The sequence below is a fragment of the Arvicanthis niloticus genome, chromosome 2 (assembly GCF_011762505.2).
Source record: "Arvicanthis niloticus isolate mArvNil1 chromosome 2, mArvNil1.pat.X, whole genome shotgun sequence".
Classification (NCBI taxonomy): Eukaryota; Metazoa; Chordata; class Mammalia; order Rodentia; family Muridae; genus Arvicanthis; species Arvicanthis niloticus.
The window spans coordinates 125,700,809-125,721,825 of NC_047659.1; the positions used below are offsets into that span (position 1 = coordinate 125,700,809).

General features: G+C 44.5%; 3 protein-coding genes across 7 annotated transcripts in view; 2 read left to right on the plus strand and 1 right to left on the minus strand.

The window, feature by feature from the left end:
* Positions 1–11,138, plus strand: part of Phf20 (PHD finger protein 20) — a 102,869-nt gene extending 91,731 nt beyond the window's left edge. For all 5 annotated transcript variants that reach the window (XM_034494441.2, XM_034494440.2, XM_076930101.1 and 2 more), the window contains 4 exons: positions 545–740; positions 4,175–4,571; positions 6,010–6,193; positions 8,467–11,138. In XM_034494441.2, the coding sequence (XP_034350332.1) occupies positions 545–740; positions 4,175–4,571; positions 6,010–6,193; positions 8,467–8,609 (920 nt within the window). In that variant the 3' untranslated portion in view covers positions 8,610–11,138. The remainder of the gene's footprint in view (positions 1–544; positions 741–4,174; positions 4,572–6,009; positions 6,194–8,466) is intronic.
* A 1,912-nt stretch (positions 11,139–13,050) lies between these two features.
* On the minus strand, positions 13,051–13,545 carry Scand1 (SCAN domain containing 1). The gene has a single exon (XM_034493663.2). The coding sequence runs from the start codon at positions 13,543–13,545 to the stop codon at positions 13,117–13,119; it is 429 nt and encodes a 142-aa protein (XP_034349554.1). The 3' UTR covers positions 13,051–13,116.
* A 46-nt stretch (positions 13,546–13,591) lies between these two features.
* Cnbd2 (cyclic nucleotide binding domain containing 2) overlaps positions 13,592–21,017 on the plus strand; it is a 61,824-nt gene continuing 54,398 nt past the window's right edge. Inside the window, exon 1 of the mRNA XM_034493661.2 lies at positions 13,592–14,017. Coding sequence (XP_034349552.1) covers positions 13,730–14,017 — 288 coding nt within the window. The 5' untranslated portion in view covers positions 13,592–13,729. The remainder of the gene's footprint in view (positions 14,018–21,017) is intronic.

Sequence of the window (21,017 nt, forward strand, 5' to 3'; positions counted from 1 at the left end):
GAGAAGAGGAAAGAGAAGGATTCTGTGGCCTTAATAGATAGAGTTAGGGGTTCGGTGTTTTCTTCTGTGAACAGTTGAAAGCTGTGGAATGTTGTGAGTGGAGGAGGGAAGGAAATGACTTAACTCTGAATTCTGCCTGCCATGGTGGTGAACATCTGTATTCCAGAAGCAGAAGCAGGAGGAACGGGTTCAAAGCCAGTCTAAGCTTCATGATCAGTTTGAGGATTGTCTGAGTCACGTGAGATCCTGTCTAGAAAAAGGAGGGGAGGGGGCAGAAAAAGTGGGGAAGGGAGGGAGATAGCTGAAATGAGAAAGACTACGAATCAGAATCAGAATCTGTACTCTAGTTCCTGTGGTGGGTGGAAGGGACCATACCTTATTCCTTCCTACCTTGTGTCCAACACATCATAGAGGCCAGGGAAAGGTGAACAAAGGGAACACAGTAATCAGAACCCAGGTCTGGAAACTTGGATGATAGGCCCACTGAGGGGACAGCCTGGGTTTCCCTCAGGTGTGTTTAACTGTTGTAATGTTGTCACCTTAGGTCAGAGGCCCGGCTTCAAATACTGGTATGACAAGGAGTGGCTGAGCCGGGGACATATGCATGGTCTGGCATTTCTGGAAGAGAACTATTCCCATCAGAATGCCAAGAAGATTGTGGCCACCCACCAGCTTCTCGGGGACGTTCAGAGAGTGATTGAAGTGCTGCATGGCCTGCAGCTCAAGATGAGCATTTTGCAGTAAGTGTGGTGCCTATAGCTCTGGGCAGCCATTTACTTCCGCTCTCAATTCAGTCAGCTTTGGGGAGAAAATGGAAAGCCACAGAGTTTGAGACCTGCACCAAAAAATATGTTGCTGTGCTAAGCATGTGGCTTAGGGGCTGAGTGTTTGCCTAGCATGTATGATACTGAGTTTGATTATCAGTGCCTTTGCCCTACCCAACTCCCCCAAAGTTAGTTATGTAATGAGTATTTCTTTGTAAAGCAGTTGACTTTATTGAGGAATACTTTGCATGTAATTAAGTTCACTTATTTTAAGACCTTATTGAATTTGATAAGTGCATATATTCATGCAACTAACACTATAAGCCAGGACATGGTGTGTGCTTTTGGTTTCTTTTGTTCTCATGGTTAATGCAGGTGTGTATGTGCATTTTTCATATAGTGGCACTTGTTCAGAGGTCAGAGGACAGTTTGCAGGAGGTGGTTCTGTCCTTCCACCATGTGTTAGCCTTCCCTTGAGAACTTGAATTATAGATGTTGACCACCATTGGCATAATGTCCACATTTACAGTTTGCTTTGTGGTATCTTTGGGTGTACAGTTGTTTGTTTTACATTGAGTTTTTTTTACATTTACAAATGTGAAGGTTTTTTAATTGTGGTAAAAATATATATAATGCCAAATACCAAATTTATCATCTGAACCTTTGTTTTTATTTTTTTATTTTTACAACAGGGTATCTTTATTTAGTTAGTCCTGGCTGTCCTGGAACTCGACATGTAGATCAGACTGGCCTTGAACTCACAGAGATCCTCCTGCCTTTTGCCTTGCTTTGGCCTCCAGCATAGTTGAGATTACAGGATTGAACACCATGTCTGTCTTCTATCTTAGCCAGTTTTCTGTACATTTCTATATTGTGAAAGTCATTACACAGGCATGCAGCCAGTCTCCAGAACTCTTCATCCCACAGGACTGGTTTCTCCATGCAGGTGCCCCATCCTCTCAGTCTAGCAGCATCATTCTATGAATTCTATGTCCCTATGAATTCAACTTCTCTAGATACCTCATAGGAGAAACCACGCAATATTTACCCATGTTTTATTTCACATGGCATAATACCTTTAAGGTTCATCTATACTGTATTAGAATTGCCTTTCCTTTGAAGGCAAAATGTATAGTATTTGCACATCACGTTTTATTTATTCTTTCATACAAAACACTCATGATTCATAGGCAAAGAAGCTTAAATCCGCTGCCAGAGGGACTGGCAGGTGGCTCGGCAGTTAAGAGCTCTTGTTGCTCTTCCAAAGGTTGCAACACAGTTTCCACTACCAACACTGGCCAACTTAAAACCATCTGCAACCCCAGCTCTAAGAGATGCAATGGATGGCCTCTGAGAGTGTTTCCATGCATGCACATACACACACACACTTTTAAAAAAATGATTTATTTTTATTTTATGTGCATTGGTGCTTTTTCCTGTATCTATGTCTGTGTGAAGGTGCTGGATACCAGGAACTAGAATTACAGGCAGTTGTGAGCTGCCATGTGGGTTGAACTCATATTCTTTGGAAGAACAGCCAAGTGCTCTCAGCAGCTGAGCCACCCTCTGCCCCCTTTAAAATAAAAGTTTTAAAAATTCTTCTGGACAAGCCATTGTTAACACTTACTTGTCCCTGTCGGAGCTTGGCTCATACAGAGGTTCTAGGCCTTCTGGAAATAGATTTGTGGTGGCCATGTGTTTTCATATAGGCTCTGGGGACACTGGCACCTCCAACTATGCTCTACTTAGGCTCTGGAGACACTGTCACCTCACTGCCCTTACTGTGTTCTGGGGACACTGGTACCCCACTACCCTCACTGTGCTCTAGGGACACTGTCACCTCCCTCACTGTGCTCTGGGGACACTGGCACCCCCACTGCCCTCACTGTGCTCTCCAGCCACCATTCATTATCATTCTTTTCTCCTCCTCTGTCGCCACCTTTCTCTTCCTTTTTGTGATCAAAAGTTGTAATAGAAGTTCTGCATACTTAGGAAATGAAAGGTGGGCAGGTGAGAATTGAAAGGTGGAACGAGTCACTTTTTAATTTACAAAAGTGCATGTGTGCATGTAAATTATGCTCCGGGAAGCAAGCTGGAGGCTTGGAGTATGCACAACTCTTGCACGGGATCCACGTGTGTCTCTTAGCACCTACTTTGTACAGCTCACAACTGCTAGTAACTTCCCCAACTCCAGGCCCTCTTCTGACCTCTTCAGGTTTTACATTTAACATATTCATGTGCCATATACATACCCTGGGTACAAACATATAATTAAAAATATTATAAATCTTTAATATATATATATATATATGATATTTATTATATATATATATATATATATATATATATATATATATATATATGAGAGAGAGAGAGAGAGAGAGTGAGTGTGTGTGTGTGAGAGAGAGAGTTTGGGGCTGAGGAGGTAAATAGAATGCTTGCTCAAAGCCCTGGGTTCAGTTCCTAGTATATGTATTCATATATACACAGCCATACCCACCATACACACACACACACACACTCTCACCTCCCACACACTTTGCATGTACTTGCTCCCACTGAGAACAGTATACTGAGATATTTTTCTCTTGTTCATTCCCAATTTTACCATTGCTTAAGATGGAGCAGGTGAGTGTAGAGACCCTCCATTAGGTTAGAAGTCCAGGAGCAATGGTTCCAGGGGACTGTGATGTCCTTCGAAGTGTTTTGTGCAGACACTCATGCAATCTTCCTGCATCAGATGCATAGACGAGGTTGTCCCATGTGATGGCCATCTCTGTCCTTTACTGACCCTGGCTACTTTTTTCTTTGGAATGGTAAAAATAGAAGACTGTAATTTAAAAAAAAAAAAAAGAAAGAAAGAAATGTTATGATTAATGACCATACATACTTACCCACCCCAGTACCACTGCATTTTGGTAGTTACCAGTGCTGTTGCATCAGGGTTATTTTGGCAGTTGGTTGAGTTTAGGTTATTGTCAGTAAACCACATTTGTTTTTACTGCATTTTATTTATGAGTATGTGTATGCAGGTTAGAAGAACATCTTTTGGTAATTGGTTTTCTTGTACCACATGGTTCTGGGTATCAGACTCAGGTTGTCAGGCATGGCATCAGGCATCTTTCAAGTCAGAGCTGGCAGCTGACAGATGATGACACTAGTTTTTAAAAGAAGCCAGAAGGAGCCTGACCTCACTGGCTGCTGCTCAGCAACCAAGTCTAGTTGTGTCCATTGTACTTGCAGTGGAAGCCCAAGAAAGTGGCCTCCTAAGAGAGGCTTATACCCCGGTGTGGTAAGTGGGTAGATATCCCAGGTAGAGGCCACTGTCCCTTACGGGAGAATGTTGACGAGAGGAGCTTTGTAATGGTGCCAGCTACCCTCAACACTGTTTCTTTTTGCCATTCCCACAGAAGCAGGGAGCATCCTGATCTGCAGCTATGGTGCCAGCCCTGGAAACAGAACTCAGGGGAGGGGAGAGCACATTCCAGACACATCCATATCACAGACACCAGGAGTGAGGAGTCCCCAAGCTATAGAACTTTGAATGGGGCGGTGGAGAAGCCATCGCCCCTGCCCCGGTCTGTGGAGGAGTCGTACATCACCAGTGAGCACTGCTACCAGAAACCCCGCGCCTATTACCCCGCTGTGGAGCAGAAGCTGGTTGTGGAGACGAGAAGCTCTGCCCTGGATGCTGCAGTCAGCCCCCTCTGTGAGAACGGTGACGACCCCCTCTCCCCACGCCTAGGCTGGCCCATCGACCAAGACAGGAGCAGAGCAGACATTGATCCCAAACCCAGCTCCCCAAAGGTAGGTGTCTTGCCTGTACTTACTCCTTACTTCATGGCTAAGTTTTGGGGAGTCCTCCTTCTGGGCCAGCCTTTCTGTGGAGACCCTTCTTAATAGAAACACTAAATTTGCTCACCAGAGGGCTTTTGGCTTTTGTTTGTTTGCTTTTCTTTTTTTTTTCCCCCTGTTAAGATGTGTACAAGGTTAAGGGATCCACTTTAGTCAAAGGTCATCAGTTCCAGGAAATTCCACAAAATGGCACAATGGGAGGGGGAGGGTCAGGAACAGAGAGAGGAGAAGCCTAGACATTGATTCAAACTTGGAAAAACTATAACTAAGGAAAATTTGTTTTTTCTTTAGTATAATTTACATTGTAATTGCACCTAGGTGCTGAATTATTAGCATGAACTTAGTCAAGTATGTTATTAGACATGATGTTTTTAAGAAAATTGTGTTTTTTCCCCTAGCTCCAACATAAGAGGGGTTAATTTCATTAAAGTCTTTGCTACTCTGAGCATTTTCCCCAGGAGCCAGCCTTTTGTTATTCAGTTTTTGTCATTATTAAGTCACTCTGTTCTGAACTCCAGGTGTCATGCCAGAGTCTGCATCTTTAATTCTTCATGAGTGCCACTGTGCCTGTCTTCTGTGCAAGAGGCCTTGTGTGGTTTCAGGTCTTTGCCCCTTCCCTACTTCCCTAGACTGTAGCTTATGGATTGGCCTCAGCAGCTTAAGTGCACTGCTGTGTATTGCCAAGAGGGGGTGTCCCAACTCTGCTTCCAGGGTGGCCTGCACCCTCAGCCTCTGTCCTTGCTGGTAGCTATGGAAGTCTGCTCAGGGTGCGAGCAGTAGATTAGTTTCAGGTGTAGGTTTAGTCACTTTGGTTCTGGCCTTCCTCATCAGATCTGTGCAGGCTTTCAGGACATTGCTTTGTACATAGGAAGCCCTAAATATATGTTATCATGAATTGTTATCATCCCAAATAAATGAATAAAAGTTTGAGATCCCAAACTGTGCATAGTAAAAGGCTAGCAGTCCTGTGGAAACTGTAAAATCTTGACGTTCTTACTCTCATCACAGCAGTCCCTGGTAAGCTGACTGTATACCAGCACCATAGTTCCATCTTAATGTTACTTGAGAAAACTATATCCCTGTTGCCAATAAGGGAACTTAACTACCTCACCAAGGCCACATGTTCACCAAGAGACAGCCAGGACTCACTAACTATGCCTATAATAACCTAACGTCACTAGCACTGCTCTAGGCAGCCCTGGGCGAGCCAGAGGAATCGTCTGAGCCTGTGGGTGCTGTCCTGAGGCTGGAGCCTTGGTGCATTAAAGCACTGTGAGTGGAAGTGGGAGGAGGGGAGCAGCAGCTGCTTTTTCAGAGGGTTCTAATGCTGGCTAGTTGGAGAAAAGCTGGCTATCTCTGCTCAGTGATTTAAACATCATTGCACACCCAGGTGAGGGAATACATTTCCAAGAAGGTCTTGCCAGAAGAAACCCCTGCGAGGAAGCTGCTGGACAGAGGTGGAGAAGGGCTTGTGAGCTCTCAGCACCAGTGGCAGTTTAACCTGCTGACACATGTGGAGTCTCTTCAGGATGAAGTAACGCATCGGATGGACTCCATTGAGAAGGAGCTGGACGGTAGGGTTCCTTTCTTGAAACTAGTCTTGAGCTTCCCCTCTGAAGCCTTCTGAAGTTCACAGCCTGGCTTTCTTTTTGCCTCTTCAGCCCCATCTTGCCTAGTTCTCCCCTCAATGAGGACAAACATAACTTGTAAAATGTATCAGCCACATAGGAAGTCTGGTGCTATCAGGGGTCTTGCTATACTTGTCCAATTCCTTCTGCAGTGGTAACTATGCAGGGCTAAGAATAGCTTAGTGGCCAAGTGCAAGCTTAGCTTGAGTGAGCTGAACACTGCCTCAGCACCACACCAATAAAGTACAGCAGCTTGACAGCTAGAGGCGGCTGGTTGGAAATAATCTGAGCATATTTTATTAAGTTCTGAGGGGAACTAAGCTGTTTTGCAGAGGGGGCTTGAAGCAAAGGCTCAGAGATTAAGAGTACTGTGGTTGGCCGGGCAGTGGTGGCGCACACCTTTAATCCCAGCACTTGGGAGGCAGAGGCAGGCAGATTTCTGAGGCAAAGACCATGCCAAGCTTGTGTTTCTCTTGTCTATAATCCTAACATTAAAGAGACCAAGGCAGGACTGAGTTCAGAGCCAACCTGAGCAACATACAAGGATCCTGTTCAAAGAAAGACAAATTGGTGTTTTTCCTATTGGGGAGGGGCCAATGAAAGTGCTGAAGTAACAGTAAATGGAGTTGTCCTGTTAGCAGATGAAGGGAGGGACAGACCCACTGACATCCAGCTTGTATGAGGCCCCATGGCTTTTATTATGTATGTGAGTGCCCTATCTGCATGTACCAGAAGAGGGCACCAGGTCCCATTATAGATGGCTATGAACCACCATGTGGTTGCTGGGGACTCAGGACCTCCGAAGAGCAGACAGTAATCTTAACCACCCAGCCAGCCACTGAGACTCCTTCTTGCCTCTCTGGAATGTTCTGGGGTTGCCCAAAGAATTCTTCCTCAGGAGAGAAATCTGAGCCTTTACAGATCTTACCTCTGTGTAGCCTGGGGTCTCTGGCCAGTGGTTGAGGTGGTAAGCCAGGCTCTCTCTGGCTTCCGAGAGAACCTTCCATGTGTCCCACTGGTTTGGAGCCCACTTACCCCCATGGCTTGAAGTGGTGCCAAGAAAACTTAAAAATGAAGGGTGAAGAATGAGGTTTAAAGCTTTTATTTAGGAGGCAGATTACTTTTGAGACAGGTTCTGTGTGGGCAACGCTTGTCATGAATTCAAGAGACCCCACCTGATTGCTGAAATAAAAGCTAGTGTAGGTTTACACTAACTTTTTTTAAAGATTTATTTATTTATTTTATGTACATGAGTACACTATAGCTGTCCTCAGACACACCATAAGCGGGTGTCGGATCCAATTGCAAATGGTTGTGAGCCACCATGTGGTTGCTGGGAATTGAACTCAGGACCTTCCAATCAGTGCTCTTAACCCCTAAGCCAGCTCTCCAGCCCTTACACTAACTTCTTAAAGGGAGAAAATAAGTATATTTCATGCTGCTGATAATTGTGTATCAGGAGTTAATGTGCAGCAGATCAGAATGATTTTTAAAAAAACAAAACCCAGACCTTCTCAAAAGTCCCTATAGATTTTCTAGCAGCCCAACTTTGCCCTATTTACAACATGGAAAAGTTTTGTCTTCAGAGCCTTCTAGACTTTGTTATAGCAGAATAGGAACTAGCATTGTGTGGCCAGTTAACATAATTAAAGCAAGTGCAATTTAAATGAGTTCCTTAGTTGCACAACAGCCTTTATCTTATCTGCCTGGCGGCTACTGCATTGGAGAGGACAGACAGATCATTCTATCACTAACTAGGACTTCTTCAAGACTGCACTGTCATGAAGCATTTATATTGTCATTGTAACCAAATACCTGACAAAAACAACTTGAGAAGTTTGCTTGAGTAGTTTATAATCTCAGAGACCAGTCCATAGTTGCTTGGTCTTGTCATGGTGGTGGGAACACTTGGGGAGGCGCCCATCTATATCATGGCAGTCAGGGAGAAAGGAGGAAAGGATCTGGGCATAATTCTCAAAGGCAGAACCTTAGTGACTTACTCCTGCCCAGATAGCATCACCAGCTGGAGACCAAGTATTCAACTGAAGCCTATGGTGGATGGATAGTTCACACTGCAAACCTTAGCATTAGGGTTTTGTGCCCTGGAGCAGTGTTTTGTGGGTGCTAGTATTGAGGCAGCCTGGGTTGAAATGGCTGCACTGAGGTTGTGGTAAGCCAGGTTCTGAGCACTCACTGGATTCTCTCTCTTTCATCTCCAGTGCTGGAGAGCTGGCTGGACTACACTGGGGAACTGGAGCCCCCAGAGCCGCTGGCCAGGCTTCCACAGCTCAAGCATTGCATCAAGCAGCTGCTGACTGACCTGGGCAAGGTGCAGCAGATTGCCCTCTGCTGCTCCACATGAAATTGGGCACCCAAGACATTTGGAGCACAGTCCTGGAACGTCTGCCAGGGGAGCTTCACGTAGTTAAGTAAATAAACTTAGCATGCTGATGCACGTGACACTGACTGACTTCAGGGATTTGGCCAGGAGTGTGATGGACATTGGGACAAAGAGACCATTTTGGCTGCTGGAGGACAAGGCACTCTTGATCTGGAAGCCGACTGCAAAGGCAGCACATAGTCTTAGAATCCCCTTCTGTGCACATCGTTGAACGAAGCAACTCTTTGCACATCTTCAATTGGAATCGTGCCACTGGTGATAAACAAAATGAGAGCCAAAAAACCCCCCCCAAAAAAACCCCAAATCTAGTAGGAAACAGTTGTAAATTCAGTTTGCAGTTTATTTGATTGACTTTTGAGTCAGGTAGAGGCATGTGCCAATCCCTCTGGTTTCTCTGCCTGGTGTGGCATGTGGGCAGCAGGCCACTTTCATCCCTCAGCTTCACTGGAATGTTGGGACTTCACTGTGCTGTGCAGTTTTCGAAGGCTGGGGGACTGAATGCTCTGCTTCCTCAAGACTTCATTTTCTCACCTCGTCTCTTGCATGGTTTCACGGTACCAGGGACGAGGTTTTATGTTTTAACTCCAGAGTCAGCTGGGCTGTGGTTTTGGCAGCCAAGCGAAACTGCTGAAGGAGGATCTAGAGTCTTGATGTAATGAGACTCTACAAGGAATTCCAGAAGGAAGCAGTCAGGGTCTGGAACCCAAAGGACAGCATTTTCTACCTACCTATTCATTTCAACAGCTTCCCAGTTCTATTTACAGTTATGGAAAAAAAGTTTCCCAAATTTTTTGAACTCTTTTACTGTAAAGATTTGTTACAATGAACGTGGGAATTACCTTATTTTGTGTCGTCATCAGCAAACTTGCAATTTTGTGTGTCACTTCCCTCCTCCCTGGAGGCTAGTGTAGCAGTTGTCGCTACACTGTAACACTTTAAATTCCCTGTCTGTATTACTTTGTGAGATGAAGGTGATTATGCTGCTTACTGTCCAGGTACAACCTCTTCGTACCTTCAGAGAGATATTTGTGTTGTTTCAAAGGTTCTGGTTCCACGTGTCATTGCTATGTTGTTTGGTTGGTTTTATCTTACTAGGCAAAATGTAAAAGATTCTGTGCTGTGAGGACTTATTTTCACCAGTTTTTGCATCACTAACGGTAAACTTTGTTTGATTTATCCATCAACACCCACAGGTTCGTTATCAGTTTTGGAATCTGTAATGTTCAAGGCTGCAGATATTTACCATGTAAACATCAAGGAGCTGATGTCAGTAGCTACCAACAGCAGCACCTCTAGCTGCCTTGGGAAAGGTTAAGTTTCAGGCTTAACAGGCCATTATGGCCATAAATTCAGGCTCCTGTACAGAGAAGTTTCAGGGAATGAATGCCCTGTCTAAAGATCTATTCACCATCTGGTATAAAATGAGCTTGGGGCAAGCAAGAGTTGACCTAGCATAGCTTAGGGAATGTGTGATACGTAATTAAGCCAATACAGTTCCTTACAAGAGGCTGCTTCCCACTGCTCAAATTGATGTTTTCTTGTGGGAAGAAGTGCTCCAGGAGTATACATGCCATCAGGGTTCTGGATAATTTATCACAGTTACATTTTGAGACTTGTATGATGATTGTTTGAAAGGGGAAGGAACAAGATAATTATCTATAGCTACAACTGTGTGAGGTATGATGATTGTTAGATTAGATATTAATTTTGGGGTCATCGAAGTGGCTCAGTAGGTAAAGGTGCTTGCCACAAAGCCTGCTGACCCGAGTTCGGTCCCCAGGACCCAATAGAGAGAATTGACACCTTCAAGTTGTTCTGTGACACACATACACACAAACAAATGTAATAAAGGATTTTAAATTAAGGTTTTTCTTTTATGTAACTACTCTTGAGTATCACATCTGGGGAAGCTGTAACCTTGAAGGCAGTCAATTTTGTGTCTTGTTCAAAGATGGAAGCAGAAACTGAATGATCCTAATTTTGCCATGTGGTCATTACTGGGTTTATCATTTAGGTTTTGTGAAGGACATAATCTGGTTTCATTGTGACTTTTGTTTTTAGGGAAGCAAAGTAGACTCCCCATATTCTGATAACCTCAGTTCTTCCCTAACTTAAAGCCATGTTGAGGGGCTCCACTCCCAGTTCCTGGGTCAAAGTGAATTCACCCCTAAGTTGGAGCACTGGAATCTGTTATTTGCAAACAATGTTATCACTTAGAAAGATGTGCACTACCTACGTTCTGTCTGTTAAAAAAAAAAACTATCCACCATAGAAAGTCGCCTTGACAAAAGAGTTCTGGTTTGATCAGTCATTCTTTAATATATATGCAAGGTGGATCCTCGCTGAGCCAACATTGCACTGTGGATATGTATCTGTGTTTACGCGCTATTAGACAGAAGGCACTGTACATGAGTGTTGCTCTCAAGCAATATTTGCAAAACATGCAAACTTCTGTATCTGGAAAAATAAAAACAGGTTCTTGTTGCTATATGTCAGTCACATTACTGAAGTATAAAAGGTTGTGGCTTTTGTTGGTTTAGTTTGGAGGCAATGTCCCACTATATAATCCTGACTGGCCTACAACTCTTGGAAATGCACTGCTTTTGTTCCAAGTGCTAGTATTAAAGTTGTATGCAACCACGCCTGGTTGTTCTTTAGACAAAGTCTTGCAATGCAGTCCAGGCTGACCATTTATGTAACCCAAAGTTGAGCTTCAAACTTGAAATGATCCTTTTTTGGTCTCTTTGCATGTACCACCATAACCCAGCAAGAATCAAATGCTTTATGATGAGCTTGAGGTCAGCCTGGTGTACAGAGCAAGTTCAGAGTCTGCCAGGGCTACACAGAGAAACCCTGTCTTAAAAAAGAAAATGCCCATACCAGCTTCTACCCAAGTGTGGCTCATGCATTGCGGTGGAACCTGCATTTTTGGTTGCTAGATGCAATGCAAGACAGGATAGGCTGTCTTTCCTAGACTGAGATTTACCCGCTGCTTTCAACAAACCCAAGCTTCCTATAGACCAGAACTATCCCTCAATTAACACCCATGCCCGGTTGAGAATGCCTGGCAGAATCCTCAAAACTAGTTGTCTTCATTTCATTGCAAGAATGCCTGGCAGAATCCTCAAAACTAGTTGTCTTCATTTCATTGCAAAATTCCTTCCTTTGGTAGAGTTGAGGGTTATCAAAAGGTATTAAAGCAGGATCCATGGACATATTAAAATGAGCACTCCCGGTAAGTTCCTATTACTCAATGCACTCCAAGCTCATTCCGAGGAAAACCATTGTGCAGCTGGAGCATTAGAGATTGAGAGTGGTTTAAAAATGGGGCAGGGAGGGCTTGCTCACAAGTGTGCTTCACTCCAGGGAGTTGTCATCTTACAGAGGAAGGTTCATGAGAGCTAATAAAGGAGAGGAATGGTGTTGGTGTTAAGGAATTGGAAGTGTCTTTTCATGGTATACATTCCAGTCAGGGCCACTGGTTTGTTTTTAAGGTCATGAACCGTAAATAATTACAGCAAAACATTGTTCAAATGATCAATATGTATACATAGAAAGCCAGAAGACCCTGACCCATAGGTTAAGGCAAGGAAACAGATGCCAAGCCTCCTTCTCATCCCTTTCACAGGACACTGTATACTGTGTTTGTGTATGTGTTGTCACATGTGAAAGTAGAGGTAATATGAGAGAAGTGGAAAATTATGTAAAATAAACTTGAACTTCTCAAGAAAAAGAACTGAAAAGAGCTGTTGTCAAAAACACCTCCCAGGTAACCATTAGAAGCAGAGGTTCTTTCCAACAAAATTACTGGGAAAACAATGTTGTCCAGTTGTATTGATTCCAATTACCGATCTGAGCCGCCGAATATTACGTTTCGTTTTCCTTGGTAATATCAATTCTGTTGCTTGTGTTTGTTGTTTTTGAGAGGGTCAACAAAGCTCTGGCTGAAACTCACTATGTAGACCAGAGATCCTCCTGCCTCTGCTTCCTGAGTGCTGAGATTTAAAGTATGAGCCATAACACCCAGCTAAATGAGCACTTAATAGGGCCAGTTATCATAAAGCGTCCCGCATGCTGGAAGAAAAATAGGGCCAGTTATTTTACTGCTCAGCTTCTAAACCACTATGTACTGCTATCTACTGAAGCTCGCATACTAGCATGAGGCAGAGGATAGAACACCAGACAACTGAAAACGTAGTCAGCATGGCCTTTTGCAAAACAAAAAAGTGAGTTTAGAAAAACTGGATGTTGCCACATCTAGTCAACAAGGTGAAAAGGGAGAGATTTCCCACCTAAGGGAACAGCTAATAATCTTACTCTTAAGGGCTGCCAGCTGGAAAGGTGGGCAACAAGTTCGTAAAGTAAGCCCAATAAATAAAGGACGAACTCAAGACACAGGAGCTGTCAAAATTCAACTTTTATTAACTCGGGGTAGGGTGTCAGTCCAGGGAGCCACGGGCTCTGCCACTTAGCCGGTGATGCGCACGTCCGCACGGCGCCGCAGCCGCCGGGCCCGGGCCACCTCGGGTAGGATGGCTTGCAGCTGCTCCTGCACCAGCATCTCCACAATCTGCTCCTTGGTGCGGATGTCGGGCCGCAGCCACTGGCGGGACAGTTCCCGCAGCTGCCGGAAGGCTTCCCGGGGACCCGCCGCATCCTGGTAGCGAAACTGCCGGAAGCGCTGGCGAAAGGTCTCCGGGCCCGGTCGAGAGGCGCCGGGGCGCGGGGCGGCGTCAGCCTGCGGCGCCGCATTCAAAGCTGCGAGCGCGCCGGGGAGCTCCGGGGCCGGGGAGCTCAAGGAGTCGGACTTCGGGGCCTCACAGTCGCCGGCTCCTTCCTGCTGCTCGGGCGGCGCTGCGGGGCTTTGGGCCGCCGGGCTAGGCTGCGTCGCCGCCATGACTACGGCTGTCGGCGTCACCCTTTGTTTCGTAGTTACGCGCTTCGTCTGCGTCTGCACGGGAATGGGGTAAGAGAAACCCGCTGAAGGGCAGAGCCCGCGCACCGCGGCAGGACGCGGACTCAGGACAGGCCGCGGGCGAGCCGAGCTTACCTCTACCAGCGAAGTTCCTGGGCGGCCGGAAATGGACGGTTTCGAGACTCCGGAAGCCGCGTTCCGTACAAGTCACGTGAAGTTTGAGCGGAGGAAGTCCCTTGGGTGGTCTGTAGATTCCAGCTCTTCTGACAGTAAGGATGGCAGCCCATTGGGGGAGAAGCCTCAGACCGAGGAGATGGAAACGGAGAACAAGGAGTCAGAATCGGAGTCCAGATCGGAGGAAGAAGAGAAGGAGAGGCAGGCCCTATTGGATAAGATAAAGGCGGAGACACCCAAGGTGGAGACACCCAAGCCGAAAGACCGCCCTGTCTTGCAGGTGACTTGCGCCTGTTAGAGCAGATGCTGGCCCCTACTCGACCAGGACCTGGGGGTAGCGCTGACAGTCCTGGGTAAAGGAGGGTGATGGTTCGACACAGGCTTGTTGGAGCTTGGGCGGATGACCTGGGTGGGACAGTGGGACGGGGCTCCAACTGTAAGGCCCCCACGAAGGGAGGACCTCACCCAAACCTCAGGAACTCCCAATAACTCACAAGACACCGAACTTGATGCAATCAGCAAGAGATATATTTCATGCAATCAGCAAGAGATATATTTCAATCAACATGTTGCAAGGGCAGTGGGGTCTGACCCCTGGGCTTTGGAAACAGAATTTAAAGCCAAAAACCACAACTGGGGTGGGGGTGGGGGGAGAGACCACAACACAGGGGGAGTAAAGGAGGGTTATTGGAGAGTACCTGTGGAAAATCCCAGCCCATTATTCAGTTTGTGACAGGGTCCAAGGAACAGTCATGGGGAACATTTTGTATAGGCTAGTCTCTAAGAGCCTATTCGTAATCAACCATCTAGTGGTCAGCCAAGTTCCTGAAACACAGAGCTCACGACCAAGCTGACCTGCACTCTTGGTTCTGCTCAGCCCACTAGGAGTTTTTGAAAAATTTTAACCCTTTCACAACTACTTTAAAAAGGCCTCTCAAGCCCATAATCTTGGATCTAGAGGCCACCCCTGAGCTATAAAGTGAGCTGAGAATCTCGATAAATACACACACCCCTGTCACCTGCATAGGTGCAATAGATCTCACTTTATTTTGAGGATGACATAGTATTTGGGGCAAGATTCTTTATAGACTTTCCTGGCCCAAAACACATGCTCAGGGCTTCTTTGTCATTATTTTTGCTTGTCCTTGAAAACCAAGAGAAAGTGATTCGGTGGATACTACTTCTTTAAGATTAATAAGTGGACTGTAATTAACGATGTCCCATATGGTGGCCATTAGCTTCATGTATTTATTGAACCTTTGAAATGTAAATACTCCGAAATTGAGATGTATTATAGTGTAGAATACACATGGGTCTGTGTAGGAAAAGAAAAAGCTTTTATATTTATTACATATTTGAATGTAACATTATTTTGTATATATGGGGTCAAATAAACAATATTATTAAATTTTACCTGTGTCTTTTTACTTTTAAAATACTACTATGAAAATTTTAAATTACAGTTTATAGTATATTTTTGTTGACTAGGTGCTGTCTAGAGTGTTGGAATCAGCTGTCTGGAAACATCTTTTCAGGGTTTCTTTGCTTTAGCACCTCCTACAGTAAATAGTACCGATCTCATAGTTGTCAAGTGGAGTAAATAAAGCTCTGGCAAAGACAAAGCTTTAAAAGGCGTTTTCAGAGCTAGGACGACAGTGCGATGGGTAAGGGTGCATGGACCCTCAGGTGATAGGATGAGGTAAATGTAGTAGCCAAGCTGTGTGAATACACCGCTCTGGGCAGCCCCAGCGCTCCAAAATGACTGACTTCATTCAGCTTCTCTTGGCTTCTGCCTGAATCGCTTTGCTTGACCTCATACTAACTTTGGCAATCTGTTGTAATCTTCTGACTCATTCTGTCTTCACCTGTGTCTACCTAGTTCTCTCTGCAAACTGTGACTATAAAATTGTCCCAGTTAAACTGCCAGACACACACATGCCACCACCACACCTTTTTTCCCTCTCTCTGCTCTTAAGTAGTCTCTTTCAGTGCTGTTCTCCCATGAGTTGAGCATAATCTGTCTCTGACTCATTCTGTCAAAACTTTCTCTGATTCACCACTTTGTCTGCCACTTAATTAGATTTCGCTTTCAGACCAACCCACTTCCTTCTATAAACTAACAGAATTTCTTTTTTTTGTTTTGTTTTGTTTTTGTTTTTGTTTTTTTTCTAGACAGGGTTTCTCTGTGTAGTCCTGGCTGTCCTGGAACTCACTCTGTAGACCAGGCTGGCCTCGAACTCAGAAATCCGCCTGCCTCTGCCTCCCAAGTGCTGGGATTAAAGGTGTGTGCCACCACTGCCCGGCTTGTATGTTTCTTATTTGTCTGTTTTGTTTAGAGCTGTGTGGTTAGCCTATCCAATATGTATTACTTCTAAATTTAATTTGAGACCCTATCTCAAGGCAATGAGGAGAGCAAGCGACTAAAGCACCCTCTTCTGGCCTCCTCACACACCTGTACACTCACGTGGATAAAGAACACAGACACACGTGTTCATTAGGTCAGGTACATTGACTTTAGCCTCTGACCTACAGTTTTAATCTATATTTAAAAAAAAAAAAAAACTAGATGCAAGAACTTGAATAGAAAAAGTAAAAAAGAAAGAACATGACTGTGGCTCCTAGGCACAGTGGAGGGGAAGGTTTATTGTAGATAATGGGGAAAGCATAGCCAGAGTCAGAGACACCCGGGAGAGTGCAGAGGGGGCAGGGTATACAAGCCAGGAGGATTCTAATAGGGGCTGAGGGATGCTGGGAGAGCCTGGTGGCCAGGTTCACTTTGACATGTTAAATAGGCAACTTGGCCATCTGTCCCAGGGTTTGAAACATAACAGAACTAACTTCATGGAAGTTTCTGTGAAAATTCAGATGGTGCCAGCAAAAATCTGACATCCTCTGGCAGATGGTATATTCTGTTTGACAGATAACTCACAAATAAGTTTTGTATCTCCATTTTCCAGAAAGGGACAGGGGTTCTGTCTTAGTCAGGGTTTCTGTAGCTGTGATAAAACACTAAGACCCAAAAGCAACTTGGAGAAGAAAGGATTTATTCAGCTTATACTTCCACATAGCTGTTCATCACCAAAGTCAAGACAGGAATTTAAACAGGGCAGGAACCTGGAGGCAGGAGCTGATGAAGAATCATGGAGAGGTACTGCTTACTGCCTTGCTTCCCCTGGCGTGCTCACCCTACTTTCTTATGGAACCCAGGACCACCTGGACAAGGATAGCACCGCCCACAATGGAGTGGGCCCTCCCCCATTGATCACTATTTGAGAAAATGCCTTACAGCTGGACCTCATGGAGGCATTTCCTCAGCTGAAGCTCCTTCCATTCTGAAGACTCTAGTGTCAGATTGACACAAAACCAACCAGTTGAGGCACTATATGACAGGATTTTAGTCATCCTCATTGTCCCTTTGAATTCTATGCAGGGCTTGTGTAACAGCCACATAACAACCATTAGGACAAATTTCTGATGACCTCTTGCCCATCCTTGGAGGATGTCTCCCCTAGAGGTATGACTTTGAAAGTCACCACAGGACTTTTCAGAAAGAGGAACCAGGTGCCGCAGCTAGGAAGCCCAAAGGTACAAAGCCTGGAGGTAACCAAAATGCCTGGATGATACAGGAAAGAGCCTTCATGTATAGATGAGGGGTGTTTTTTGTAGTTGCTGACCTGTAAGCTTTTGGGAGACTTCACATGTCAGTCTGGACTTGAAGCTTTTTCTTGCTGGCCACTCTAAATTTGCATTTCTGATAGTCACTTGATCAGCTATTACTTCCTTACACAAGAGACTCTGTCCCAGTTGTCCCCATTCTTTGAAATGGAATGGTATTTGCATTTACTATTGTCTAAGTTTTTTTTTCCTTTTCTCTTTTCAGAAATGGAAAGGGTGGGGGGCTTTTGTGTTTGCTAGACCTAGTGGCTTCAAATTTTTTTTCTGCCTGGTTTCCTAGTTTAGTTCTCTATATTAACAGTCTTATTCCCTGTGGTGACAAGCAGTATTCAGTACTAAAACACCCTATCTTGGTCAGGGTTTGTATTCCTGCACAAGAAGACATCATGACTAAAAACCAAGTTGTGGAGGAAAGAGTTGATTTAGTTTACACTTCCACATTACTGTTCATTACCAAAGGAAGTCAAGCCAGGAACTCACACAGAGCCGGAACCTGGAGGCAGGAGCTGATGCAAAGGCCATGGAGGGATGTTACTTACTGGCTTGCTTCCCTCGACTTGCTCAGCTTGCTTTCTTATAGAACCCAGGACTACCAGCCCAGGGATGGCACCACCCACAATGGGACCTCCCCCCTCGATCACTAATTGAGAAAATGACTTACAGCTGGATCTCATGGAGGAAATTCCTCAAGGGAGGCTCTTTTCTCTGTGATAACTCCAGCTTGTGTCAAGTTGACTCACAAAACCAGTCAGTACAACTTGCTTGTCAACTTGACACACAAACACATCACTATTAACCACAGTATCTTCACAATCAAAACATCACTGGCCCTGATAGGAGTCTTTAATCTTCCCTCTGAAATTTCACAAGCCAGACATCCTCCATTTGCACTCAACATTATCTTCCAAGCTCCGACAGAACATCTCACAGAGCTTTTAACACCCAATGGCTCTTCTAGCCCAAAGTTCCAAAGTCCTTCCACAGTCCTTCCCAAAACATGGTCAGGTTGTCAGAGGAATACCCCACTGTGCTAGTACCAATTTATCTTAGGGTTTCTATTTCTGCACAAAACATCATGACCAAGAAGCAAGTTGGGGAGGAAAGGGTTTATTCAGCTTACACTTCCACATTGTTGTTTATCACCAAAGGAAGTTAGGAGAGGAACTTGGAGGCAGGAGCTGATGCAGAGGCCACAAAGGGGTGCTGCTTACTGGCTTGCTTTCCCTGACTTGCTCATCTTGCTTTCTTATAGAACCCAGGACTACCAGCCCAGGGATGGCACCACCCACAATGTGCTAGGCCCTCCCCTCTTGATCACTAATTGAGAAAATGCCTTACAGTTGGATCTCATGGAGTCATATCCTCAAGGGAGGCTCCTTTCTCTGTGATAACTCCATCTTGTGTTAAGTTGACACACAAAACCAGCCAGTACGCAGCCCAACCAACTGCAACAAGGAAGAGGAGAGGAGTCATGAATGGGTTTACTGCAGAGGAAAAAACAAGCTTCCTGGAGCTAGAGAAACGCTTAGTCAAGGAGGAGTGAGCACACACCTTTAGTCCTAGCACTCAGGAGACTAAGGCAGGCAGATCTCTTGGGTTTGAGGCCAGGGCTACACAGAGAAAGTCTGTCTCAAACAAACACAAAAACCAAACAAATGCATGGTGTGATTGCTGTAGTGGCACAGTCCTTTAATCCCAGGACTTGACCGAGGCAGATGGATCTCCATGAGTTTGAGACTAGCCTGGTCTATATACAAGTTCTAGGCCAGCCAGAGCTACATGGTGAAACTCTGTCTCTGCTATAATTGTAACTTTTATTTTCCTGTAGTAATTGTTTCAGAATCTTTCTGCCTCCATCTGCTAACCTAGGCCTAGTCCTGAAAGCTTCTAGCCTCTGTATAGTCTTATCTAGGCTTAGAATATTTTTAGTTTCTGAGACTTACTGCTGAATGAGTAAGTCTGAGCTCACCCTTTCTAGTTATTTCTGAACTCTGGCTGGCTGGTTCAACTCAGCTGTTTTGGCCAAACTCCTCTCCAAGCTGACTGATTCATTCTGGCTTCTCTCTCAGCCTCTGACTTTTTGCTCTGCTTGGCCTCAAACTACTTTTGGCAATCTGTTCTAATCTTCTGGCTCCTTCTCATTCTCTGGCTTATTTTGTCTTCATTTATGTCTAGCTTATTCTCTCTCTACAACCTATTTCTGTACCACTGTCCCAGTAAAAACTGCCTCCTTCCTCTGTCTGCACTGCCCCTCGAGTAGCTTCCTTTTCCTCTCTTTCCTGGTGAGAGTTGGGCACACATCCTATTTTGTCAAATCCCCCTCTAATACACACACAAAGACACTTAAAATTAAAAATTGAAATAAAAAAAGACAAAGTTTGAGGTGGACCAGGAAGAAATTACTGGCAGGAATCTGGCGGATATGATTGAAATACATTGGATATGTGTATAAAATTACCAAAGACTAAAAAGCTAATAAAAAATTAAATTATTTGTTTAAAGTTTCCTGAGAATTAAATAGTACCCTGTACAGAGTTGTATGGTGAGTAAAAGCAACACTTACAGATTGCAGGCTGCATGGGGAAGAGGGTAAGATCTGGACGATGGCTGAAAAATGAAGCTGGAAAGTTGGCAAGAGCAAGCCTTAGAGCACAGAGTTCCATGCTTAGAAGTCAGACCTTTTCCTCTTGGGTAGGGATGTCTGGAAACCATGGGAGTTAATTGCCACTAGGTGGTTCTCATTCATAGTGGGATCATGGTCTATTTAGAGATGGAAAGAGGGACATTAGAGATTCCCTGAATCATGGAATGTTAGAAATGAAAGGGCAGGCTGGAGAGACGGCTCAGCAGTTAAGAGCACTTGACTGCTTTTCCAGAGGTCCTGAGTTCAATTCTCAGCATCCACATGGTGGCTCACAACCATCTGTAATGGGATCTGATGCCCTCTTCTGGTGTGTCTGAAGACAGCAACAGTGTACACATATACATAGAGTAAATAAATCTTAAAAAAATTGAAATGTCAAAAGGAAAGGTAAATAAAAATTGAATTGAAAATTATTACATTAATTTTCTAAAGCCTTTATGATTTCATCAGCATAGAGTCTGGAATATTATCTCTTCCTAGAAAATGTGCATATGTAGAGAGAATCTCCATTGTAGAGAGAATCTCTTATAAACATCACCTCTCAATAAAAAAGCCAATGGCCGATGAACTCGGGCACTGAGGAGACATGAAGGTGAGGTAAGTAGCCGCATGGTAGGCATAGAATAGTTTAAATGGTTAAATAAGTTAAGAGCTAGTCAGGGAGTGATGCACAGTTTATAGCCTAGGCATTTAATAATAAATAATTAGTCTCAGAGTCATCATTCCCAGAGCAGGATTGGGAAAGGAAAAAATGGATATAATATTTTTACATGCATATATTTCATATAGTTAGGTAATTTATATGTATCCTTGAATGCATCCAGAAGATATAGATTAAATATTATGTAATATATGTGTGTATACATATATGTATGTATGTGTATGTACATATACATCAGATTGGGAACTTGGTGCCCCTGAAGGTGCAAAGTTGGAAGGCTATTAAAACCATAGTAAAGTA